At 45.6% G+C, this 11,129-nt stretch overlaps 1 protein-coding gene across 1 annotated transcript; it reads right to left on the bottom strand.

Moving 5' to 3' along the window:
* LOC136487537 (uncharacterized) lies at positions 1-1,906 on the bottom strand. Its single transcript, XM_066484656.1, has 3 exons — positions 948-1,906; positions 663-819; positions 1-566 (listed from the first exon to the last, which is right to left on the bottom strand). Exons 1-3 carry the CDS (start codon positions 1,371-1,373, stop codon positions 304-306), a joined length of 846 nt encoding a protein of 281 aa, XP_066340753.1. The 5' UTR covers positions 1,374-1,906; the 3' UTR covers positions 1-303.
* Between the last annotated feature and the right edge of the window lie 9,223 nt (positions 1,907-11,129).

The following is an 11,129-nucleotide window of genomic DNA, read 5'->3' as shown; positions in this document are numbered from 1 at the left end:
GAGACATCAAACGTCTGTTATTCTTTTAACTTTGCAGCCAACTGGACCTCAGGAGGATAATTGTACAACACAGCTTAGCATGTTTTGATATGGCTCGTTGGCAAAATCTGAAATAGCGCCGCTATTTGAACGCTAAAGTTATGCAATTTAGCGGAGCTATAGCGCTAAATAGTGGTCAAAGTTGGCATAGCGGTAGCGGCACAAATAGCAATAACTTAGTGTGGAGTATCTCCGGCCGCTATAGCACCACGGTAGTCCGTTATTTTAAACCATGATTTGTCCACATGCTAGTTGCTAGGCCAGCTACGTATATTCGTATGCACGTTGAAGCGCAGCCAGATGTTGCTCCGTGGCACGCAGTGTTGGAAGCTTCACTCTCTGAGGTTGATGAGCTCCTTGTGAAGCGCCATCGCTGCCCTTAGGTGCAGAGAACAGTATGCTGGAACAAGCTCCGTCCTCCTCGGCTTCCAGTTCCAGCCGGTAGAGTTGCTGGCCGGCGGCGAAGTTGCCCAGCAGCTGGTACGAGCTCGCCGAGCCGTCCATGGTTAAGCACATCTCATCGGTGCCTGAATCAATGAAATAAACAGATTTACTTATTTATGCAAATCGGATCCAGCTTTAGCACACGTCGACGATCGAGGAAGTGGCGATGACCGACGTACATGCGGCGAGCTCCTTCTGGGTGCGGTAGAGGAACTGCAGCACGGCGGCGACCTCGTCCCGGAACCTGGAGAAAGGGCTGCCGCCGTCGCTGTCTAGCTGCAGCTTGCGGAGCTTGCAGAGGCCCTCGCCGAGCTCCATCATCGCGCCGCGGTGGTTCTGCGCGCGCAGGCCGAGATCGTCATATCGGGATGGAGCAATTGGATCGTCGTTGCACACTTGCACCGACGATGTCAAATTCAGAAGAATTCATCGAGCATCTATTGGCATAGAGTTCATGAAGGAACCTGGTTGAAGAGGTGGTGGAAGCCGACGGCGCACTGGAGGACGCCGTGGAGGAGCGTCCGCGCGGGGTCCTCGGCGCCGTACCACAGCTCCTCCACCACGTCGTGGCACGCGTGGTACTCCCCGCGGTTGAACAGCGCCACCGCCGCGTCGAACGACCCATAACCAGCAGCCGCCTGCTCCTCGTCGTCGTCCTCCTCCTCGTCGGGGGACGGGCGCTCGCCTCGCGCCGTGAGGAGTCGCCAGCGGCAGCGGAGGTCGGAGCTGGCACGGCCGTGGAGGTGGAGCGGCTGATGCCGTGGCGGCGGTAGTCGCTGGCGGCGGAGCAAGAACGCCGCGGCCGCGGTGCCAGTGGTGCTGGTACACGCGCGGAGGCCCGGCGGCGAGCCAGCGCGCGCGCACGCGGAGGCGGAGGCCGGCACCGCCATGGAGGTGGAGGCGGGCGTGCCACGTATGACTTGCCTTGGATGTGGTGCCCGTGCCGTGCCGTGTCCGTGTGTGGCTGGCCACCGCCACGCCACCAATCATTGGCTCCCCACTGCACGTGTGGACTGCATACAGCGCACCGCGAACGAAAATATCCTTTCCAAAATATCTTTCTACTACTGGGCGTCCGGTCGACTGGACGATTAGGTTGGCGTGGGCCGCGACACTTCGAATGGTCCAACAACTTTTTTCCTGCGCTTGTTTTCGTGTTTCTTTCGTTTGGCTGCTGTCTTCGCTCATAAGCAACGACCGTACCATCGCAGCGTGGTTCACCGTGACCGCTTCACAGTCACGTTCTCCACCACGCCCGCCCGACAAGCGGCCTCCATCCTCCGTCTCCACCGTTTCGAGCGTCCCCAATCGCCTTCCTCTCTCTCCACCATGCTCACCGACCACCGCTCAAGCACCAGGCGGTCAGGAGAGGGGGCCGTCGCTGGCCGGGCCCAAGCACAGCTGGCCGCTGCAAGGTCACGTCACCATCCTCGGTTGTCGGTTGACCGAAACTGACCGTTCCCCGCTATGCTCTGCGTTGTTCGAAAGAACAAGGATGAAAAACGCATGTTGCAAACATATGTTTAAGTGTTTAAGATGTTTCGTAGGTATATGGATGTTGCAAAGGCAATCGAAATGTTGCATATGTTGCAATGGTTATACACGAATGTTTAAAGCTTCTGTTCCCAATGTTTCATCTATTTTTTTAATGTACGTTCACTACACCACGACCCTTAAATAGCGACTGATTTGGAGTTGCTGAAAGGGGTGTACAACGATAGACAGTCAGTTGCTAAATGTTATAGCGACGGACCCCTGCAGATGTTATTGAAGCCATCATTATATATGTAAACAACAACGGACATCATCTTTAGCAACGGACAGTTCGATGGTGCAACTTTTAGCGACCGACAACATGTTAGAGCTTTTAGCGACCGACAGTTCATCACAATAAGGACTTTTAGCGACTAACAATCCATCGCGCTCAATTAAACAAGATAAAAAAATAAAACCTTGTATATCTAAAACTCGTATACATTGGATTAAACATTCAAGACCAATGCAATATTGAAATGATTTAGGATGACATACACAAATGATCACATTAGACATACTCATTCAATCGTCAAACTCAAGTACATATACAATCATGTCACTTAAAATCAAGCTATCCTTGTCTCAACATATGTATATACAACTGATGAAAAAAACAAACTAACACTTGCTGTCCATGGAAGCCATCAAAAATTAGGTAAAAGCTCAAAATACACAACCATCAGTACATGACTGTGAGTATTGAGTAGATAAACCATCCTCTCGTGCTGACTGAAATCTATACTGAAGTGTTCTACACCTTCTGAAATGTGCAACTATAGACGCCAAGGACCCACTACATGGATAGGAAGAGCACGTGTACAACCAAAATAGATAGAAACTGAATAAGAAAGTATTTTACTTTTATACTTTTGTACACAAGTAGCACTAAAAAATATGCTAACTAGGGCCTTGTTTAGATGCCATCCAAATTCTAAGTTTTTTCACTCTCTCTCCATCACATCAATTTTTAGCCGTTTACATGGAGTATTAAATGTAGGTAAAAAAATAACTAATTACACAGTTTAGTTGGAAATTACGAGATGAATCTTTTGAGTCTAGTTGGTCCACGATTGGACAATATTTGCCAAATAAGACGAAAGTGGTACTATTCATCGGGTTCAAAAAATTTGCAAAGTGAACCAGGCCTAGCACGAACCCCCGTTCAGCTGCACTAGCAAGCATAAAAATGTAGCATGAGGAGGCACCAGTAACGTAGGAAACCGTTGTAAATTTCGTAAACAATGCAAAGCATACAGACAAGAATAAAGCACTGAGTAACAAATACGACAGATAAATGTATGTGCATGTCTGCATAAACCATAGAGCTAAGCAGCAAGTGTGTAGGAGATTTTGTAAAGCATAATAATAATATTAAAGTTAACAAAGATGCCAGAAATCAGGAAATCTAGTCTCTAATATAGTAATTATGTTCATAACATACATTGATTCTACCTAGGTTGTCTAACTAACCCTACAGGTACCTATCGTACTGCGCATAGTTTCAGCTTCAAACCAATCAATAATAGCACAAAACAATTTCGCATCTAAAACTTGCAGGTTCATAGGACCTCTGAATTTCTTGTAGAAAATATCTAAACAATACATTTTCTGTCGCATTAGGGAATCAATGTTGCCTGAGTTTGTCGCTGTGGCACAGATACTGGATCTGCTTCTCTCTCGATTCCCCTACTGTCAATGAATATGAAAATAATATTGTGCAGCAAAATTTCCGTCAAATCTGTCATGACAGTTCTAGGTGCCACTGTAAAGCAACACAGCAAAAAGATAGTGATAGGTGCCACTGTAAAACAACACAGCAAAAAAAAAGTGCACCAACTATGAAGGTTTGCACCAACACTGAAGCACTGGCCATAGCATACACATGAATTTAATCTAGGCTGTTTAAGAATCCAAGTCCAAGATTAGTAGTACCTGAGTAATCGGGGTTGAAGCAAATCGATGAATAGGTACGAACCTGCAGCAGGAACTGCGCCGACATTTAGACAATCACCTGTAACAGAGGCATACAAACTATCACATATATACAGTCCTTAACATTTCTGCTGAACTGATGAAGTGTAAGCTGACAATATTATATTTTTGTTTTGGTGCCATTAACTAAAAAGTAAAATGCCAAGAAATGCTTTGATAAATAATTCCTGGTTGTGAATACCAAGAAATTTTTGTTTCTGAATGGCAGCTACAAACTTAGAAGACAAAAGGGGTGGAAAAGATGATTACCTGGTTGTGAATGTCATGTATGATCCTCATTGTTATTTTGTCCATCCATATCACACGATTTAACATCTTCATCTAATCTTGTACAAAAATAATAATTATGGTAGCATTGGTGAGAAAACAGTGAATTTTCAAACTTGTGCTAGCTGAGACTTGTGGTTCCAGCAAAAAAAAAAAACAAGTACATGATCAACTTCTTACTCAATTATGGAAGTAAACCACATACTGTGATCTCAGAAAAGGTGGAGGAAAAAAATCTGAACTACTGAACTTAGCTAGGCATTGATATGAGTTAGAAGCTCTAATTATATAATGGCTTTATTTCTGTCTTTAAAGCATGAGCCTGCCCATCTCAGAAAAGGTGGAGGAAAAAAATCTGAACTACTGAACTTAGCTAGACATTGATATGAGTTAGAAGCTCTAATTATATAATGGCTTTATTTCTGTCTTTAAAGCATGAGCCTAAAAAACACTGCCCATCTCAGAAAAGGTGGAGGAAAAAAATCTAAACTACTGAACTTAGCTAGGCATTGATATGAGTTAGAAGTTCTAATTATATAATGGCTTTCTTTCCGTCTTTAAAGCATGAGCCTAAAAAACTCTGCCCATCTCCTATCGTTGTGTTGCATATAGCACACAAATGTTACTACTGCTAGTTACACTTAGAACTTTAAAAGTATGTGATTCTTTATCCACCACCAGATCTAGCACAAATGATGGAACTATATAAACCAATTACAGAAAACTTAGTACTGAAGATCCATTGGAACCAGATTTAGTATGTACAAAATTTTTGAAGCGAGTGGAACCATAAATTACCTTAGTGAAGGTGATAGGATGGAATTTGCAGCACTTTACAACTCACTGAGCCAGCCAAACGAATGAAGGCAGCTCTGTCCTACTCCAAGACATTGAAAAGCAGAGCAGCATATATGACTAACAATATATATACACATGTGATTAGATCATATCCGAATACAAATAGTTCAAGAAAGAAAAATCACTAACAACGTTGTTATATTTGTGAGCTGGTTAAACAAATCATTGTTGCTCATATCCCTGCAGAACACTAAAGTACAATTAAGACCAGAAAATGACATGTTCAATGTAAACATCCGAGCATTGACATTTAAGAGAGCATGTGAGATATAAATTACAGCTAAACTAGCATAGTTAGCTGGTTCATGTTATAGCCCAAGGTGTCCTTAAGCCGCATCCCAGGTTACTGAATACAACATCTCTGAATTCCAGTATCTCTTTTGTGCAATTATCTAAATTCGGTGGCGTGTAGACAGCTCTGTATCTGAACCCAAAATTCATGATTCAATAAGAAAATTTCCTATACAGTTGTGGACAGCACACCTACCCAAATTTCATGAAACATTCATATGTAGGAACCTGATTTTTTTCAGAATTCATACTTCTGCTGTCGCAATGGACTGACTAGAACTTGAAAGGTATAGCAATCACAACCTAGAAGAGCAAGCCATAGAACCTTTCCTCACTACATAACCGATTGGGTATCGCATCGTGATGGGTAAGACACCGCGGCCCGTGTGAGCTGTTGCGCACGCGCTGCCGGAGGGGTGCGCCGCCGGAGGGGCCGTAGCCTGCCCACCGCGCCACCATCACCGTCGTGGATGTGCGGATCTAGGTCGTGCTCACCGAATCCCGCCTCCACCATCGACGAATCCCACGAGGAGGGCCGGCGCACCAGCCACCGGATCTCGCTCCGGGAAGGGAAGGGAGCGGTGCGGCAAGGGAGAGGAACGGTCACACGGGGAGGGGCAACAGGAGCAGCCGGCGACCATCCGACGGGGAGATGGGGGCGACCATCCGAGCGGCGCGGCTGACGTCCTAGGGCGGGCGGCCGGCGGGGGCCGACGGTTGGGGGCGGGCGGCCTGGCGGCGGGGCGGACGTCTGGGCCCGGGCAACGGCGGGGGCAGGCGGCCGGCGGGGGCAGCCGACAGGGGCAAGCAGCTGGGAGGGCGGACGTCGGTCTTGTGAGGAGGCGGCCGATTTTTTTGGCCCTTTTTCTAGAAAGTTTTTCACAAATATGCCCCTGGAGGTATGCTTTCAAAATCTGGACCCTTAGCTCGACGCCATCGTTGGTGGCGCCGAGCTTACACGTCTCGGCACCATAGATTTTGACGCCTAAGTCTTGGGCTCGGCGCAGACGTGGCGGTGACTTGGCAAGCACCTTGGCGCCGTAGATCTTGGCGCCGAGCTTGGCGTAGTGGTTATTGGTGCCAAGCTTGGCGCTGTGGTTATTGGTGCCGAGAACGGCACCAAGATCTATGGTGGCGAGGTGGTGTTTTAACCCAGCGCCCAACCTTCTTGCCCGAGCCTTCTTCCTCTTCTTTCTCCTCCCTCTCGGATTTTTTCTCTCCTCACTTCGCCCTACCTCACGAATCGGCATATTGGACCTTGGAAACTTTGATTTAATTCGTAGATCTTCGAGCACAAGGTATCATCGCTCCCTCCTAGTTTTTTTTTTCAAATCGATTCAGTATATATTAGTTGGATTTTTCAACTTTAGAATCGTCATTACTTAGGGTTTCATGCAATTTTAATATTTATATTATACAACCGTAGGATGCCAAGGCGTGGAAAAGCTACTAAACCAAGGTAACCTTAGCTCACGTTGTCATTATTGTGGATCAAATGGGAAACCCTAGGTGTAGGGTTTAATGTTAATTGCTTTTGGTTCTTAGAACAAAAATTGCTAAATTATAGTTATGGCTGGATGACCAGAAATGCCTTTGACCCATTGCCTCTGTCTAGTGGTGTTCTAGTGTCCATGTGCTTTTGCGGCGATACTTGCAAGGTAGCCAGGTCTAATGAAGAGGACACGTGTAGGCAGAGGTATTGGATGTGTTCCAATTTTGCGTTTGAGCCTATATTTTGTCAGCGCCGCATTAACAAGATGGTGAGGAATTGATGTTTGTGTCATATGACATCTTGTATGATTTTTTTTGTTTTGTAATAATTACATTTTTTGCAGACCCCTACACCGCTCTGTGATTTTGAGCAGTGGATTGACACTGAGATCAAACCTGAAGACAAGGAATGGATGCAGAAACTGTTGCGGTGGGAGACAGAGGACAAGGAGATGATGGAGAAGAGATGCGGAGAGGAGGCTGCAAAAAAGGAGCACAAGGAAGAGGAGAAAAAGAGGCATATTGCTGCGTACATGGAGGAGAGGGAGAAGAAGCATGAGCGTGCACGCCGAGCGAAAGCAGCGATGGAGGAGAATCCCGATGCCTGAGGAAGAGAAAGTGACCTCGTTGCACTCAGTAGTCTCCATTACTTGCTAGTTCTATGGTTTATTCATGAACAATGTTATCTACTGTTGGACTTTTCATTGTGTTGTCATGTAATGCACTTTAACTATGGGCATGCTTAGGTCATGTACTGTGTTATTTAGTTTGTCAGCACGTACTTCTAGTATTATTATGTCATAGTATTGGACTTTTCATTATGTAGTTGTTTTCATTATTTATGGTCATAATATTCAGTTTAATATTGCGGACGTAATGAAATATGATCATGTGTTGCAAACAAAACCTAACGAAGTAGGGCATTATATAATTCAACACATAAAACACATGAAATGGCATGTGAGAACATGTACCGAACTGGGGTATAGATGTCCTGAACTAAACCTAACATGCCTTAAGTAATTGAAGCGAACAACAAGCACACGAAATGACATGTGAGAACATGTACCAAACAAGGGTACATAGTTCCTTCGACTAAACCTATCATGCCTTAGGTAATTAAACCAAACAACAAACACATGGATGTGCCATGTGAATAAGATAAGGTCGTCCTAGTAGTGTGGCCACATAGCAAATTGTGTTGCACCTTCTCCACAGTAGCCTCCCATTGTTGTTGGTGGTGGTGGCAGGGGTGATAGCGGAGGCCCCTTATTCTTGTGATTAGGGCAGGTGTAATATGGATCATTGCAGAGTGTCTCCTGTGAACTTGCACCATTGTTATTGTCGTCGTCTTCGTTTTCCTTGTATCCACTGCTAACTTCTCTTTGTAGATCGAAGATTTGGTCCTGTAGGTAGTAGATGTACTATTGATGCGAATAAATTGGTCGAGGATCGACTCACCTAGTGAATCCACAGTTTTCTTCGGACTCGGAAGACTACAATAAGTATGTCCTGTGAGTTGTAAGGGTATTCGAGAAACATATTTTACAAAACAAAATGTAATAGCAATTACCCATGCTCGTGGGCATTTAAAGAAGCGACGACCTCCGTCGACCCCCTCGGTGAACATCTGCACTAAGCAGTCCTTACCATGCATTTATTTTGGCCAATCTTCCTTCCTGTTATCATATCCTTTAAGAGGGCACTCTTTAGTGAAATCACTCTTGCTCTCGGGGAGAAACTGATACATGGGTTCCTCAAAGAAATCAAGCCCAAGAGACCCCTCCCACACAATGAGAGTTCCCTTTGTCCCCCCCCTTTTCCTCTCCCACTCCTGAAACCCTTTCCTCTAGATGACCCTCCAGACATTCCTACTGCAACAAAACCGAATACTAGTTTGGTTTTCCTTTTAGTTAGCAATGTATCCTAGAACGCATATATATAGGCGGAGGCAGGTTTGCTAGCCATTGTATTGTGCTGTTCACTAGAGAGCCTCCAAACTGAAAAGCCTACATCGTAGGACATTGGAGAGCCTAGATTCCATGACTAAAAAGCCTATTTGATTTTAGACTTCAATCACTATTCCGAAGGACACTGAAAAGTCTATTCGATGGTGACATGACAAATCACTGTAAAGGCTATTTCCCCTAGATTCCATGACTGAAAAGCCTATTCGATTTTAGACTTCAATCACTATTTTGAACTAGAAAAACTGATGCCGCTGATTAATACGTACTTTAGATAGAAAATGCCATGGATAAGACACTTACTCGGATGATTCTGTGTCAAAGGGATCTCATGAGGAGGATCTATCACAACATCATGAGTCTGACAAGCATCTCCAACTAGCTCATTGGGGATAGATTGAGCATCGGGAACCGTAGGTGCAACCTCCACATCCATATCAGGTTCCAAGACGGGAGGGTCAAAGTGTGCCTGCTGACCCATTGGTGGGGAAACCCCATGAGGGATGGGATCAACTAACACCCGATGCACAACCACGTCCAAACTTTGGAACTGGCACTTCATAGCTGATCTCACATAGTTCTCCCACTGGTCTGCACACCCAATTGGGATCATCTTGCTTAGGATATTGGGAGGGGAACCTAGGTGAAGTACACCCTCCACTACGATGCCATTATCATCATCAGCTCCATGGTAATGTAGCTCCTCCCGAGCCCTTGCAACCAACTCACTAAATGAAGGCTTTTCATTGAATAACACAGGCACGCTTTGCATCTCAACAAACTCAACATATCCATAGCGATCTCTTTCCATGGAGCCTCCATGATATATGCTCACTAGGTTGTCCATCTAGTTCATACACATAAGGACGCACAATTCCTTTAGTCCAATATAAATGAAGCATACTAAGTACAAGGTCTCTAGTATGTAATAACTAACTAAATAGATACTATCAATTCACTACTAACTACTAACTACTACTAACTAACTATGTCAAGTAACTATCTAACTAACTATGTAACTAAGTATATAACTATTTAACTAACTATCTTGCCAACTATATAACTAACTATATATCTAACTATGTAAAGTACCCATCAATCAACCTATCAATCTAAATATCTTTTTACCTATCTAAATCACTACCACACTAACCAAATAATAACCATTGTTAAATAACAAAATTTAAAAACTAATGTACCTCGAGTGCAGGGGACGCCCAGCCGGTCAACAAGAGGCAGACACGGCTGGCGGGGAAGCTGTCATGCGCCCATGCGTGCACCTGAGCGGCAATAGGAGTGGCCAAGCGGGTGGGGGCGGGCGGCCATAGGACGCCAGCAAACGGCACCCTGCTACCGGCCTACGGCCCCCGCTGCCCTTGTGGAGCGGGCAAGGGAGGGCAGCGCAGCAGGGGTCGCCATGGTGCAACAGTCGTGGCAGGGTACGGTGCCTCGTGGCTCGGCGCGCGGGGTGGGGATGGGCGCGGTCGAGCACTCCCAGCCGGCGCGCACAGCACGGCACGCGGGGCTCGGCAGCTCGGGGCGCGCGGGGCAGGGCTAAAAGCTCTAGTTTGGTTTTGGTGAATTGATGAAATCTTAAGTGCTAACCTAGTTTATCAAAGTGATCATGAGATAGGTAGCACATTCTAAGTGGTGAAGCAAATAAAGATCATGACATGTTGATGGTGATGCCATGGTGATGATCAAGTGCTTGGACTTGAAAAGAAGAAAGAGAAAAACAAAAGGCTCAAGGCAAAGTTATAAGTGGTAGGAGCCATTTTGTTTCGGTGATCAAGACACTTAGCGAGTGTGATCACATTTAGGTTCGATAGTTGTACTGTTGAGAGGGATGAAACTCATATCGAAATACGGTTATCAAAGTGCCACTAGATGCTCTAACTCATTGCATATGCATTTAGGATCTAGTGGAGTGCTAACACCCTTGAAAATGTTTGTGAAAATATGCTAACACACATGCACAAAGGTGATACACATTATGTTTAGCACTTGGGAGCAAGGGTTCGAAACTTCACCGGCGCCCTGTACAGAAAAGACAGGGTTTCACAGAGTGCACCGGACGCTGGTCACGTGGTGACCGGACTCTGGTAAGCTGCGTCTGGTCAATTATAAAAGAAGGTGGTACTCTTGGCCTGAGACCGAATGCAGGCGACCGGACTCTGGCTGAACACTGTTTAGCGTCTGGTCCTGTTGATGTGGTGACGTACAAAGAAGACAGTGAGTGACCGG

This window comes from Miscanthus floridulus, chromosome 10, assembly GCF_019320115.1.
Source record: "Miscanthus floridulus cultivar M001 chromosome 10, ASM1932011v1, whole genome shotgun sequence".
Lineage (NCBI taxonomy): Eukaryota > Viridiplantae > Streptophyta > Magnoliopsida > Poales > Poaceae > Miscanthus > Miscanthus floridulus.
Note: the sequence above shows the minus strand (reverse complement) of the source record. Positions and strands in the feature narration are given on the sequence as shown.

What these genes read in the sequence shown, in the direction of transcription:
- LOC136487537 (XM_066484656.1), bottom strand. Translation starts at nt 1,373, where the DNA reads ATGGCGGTGCCGGCCTCCGCCTCCGCGTGCGCGCGCGCTGGCTCGCCG. An exon ending in TCCACCACCTCTTCAACCAG is followed by an intron (nt 820 to 947) that starts GTTCCTTCATGA and finishes CTGCGCGCGCAG; the next exon opens with AACCACCGCGGCGCGATGAT. An exon ending in CCAGAAGGAGCTCGCCGCAT is followed by an intron (nt 567 to 662) that starts GTACGTCGGTCA and finishes TCATTGATTCAG; the next exon opens with GCACCGATGAGATGTGCTTA.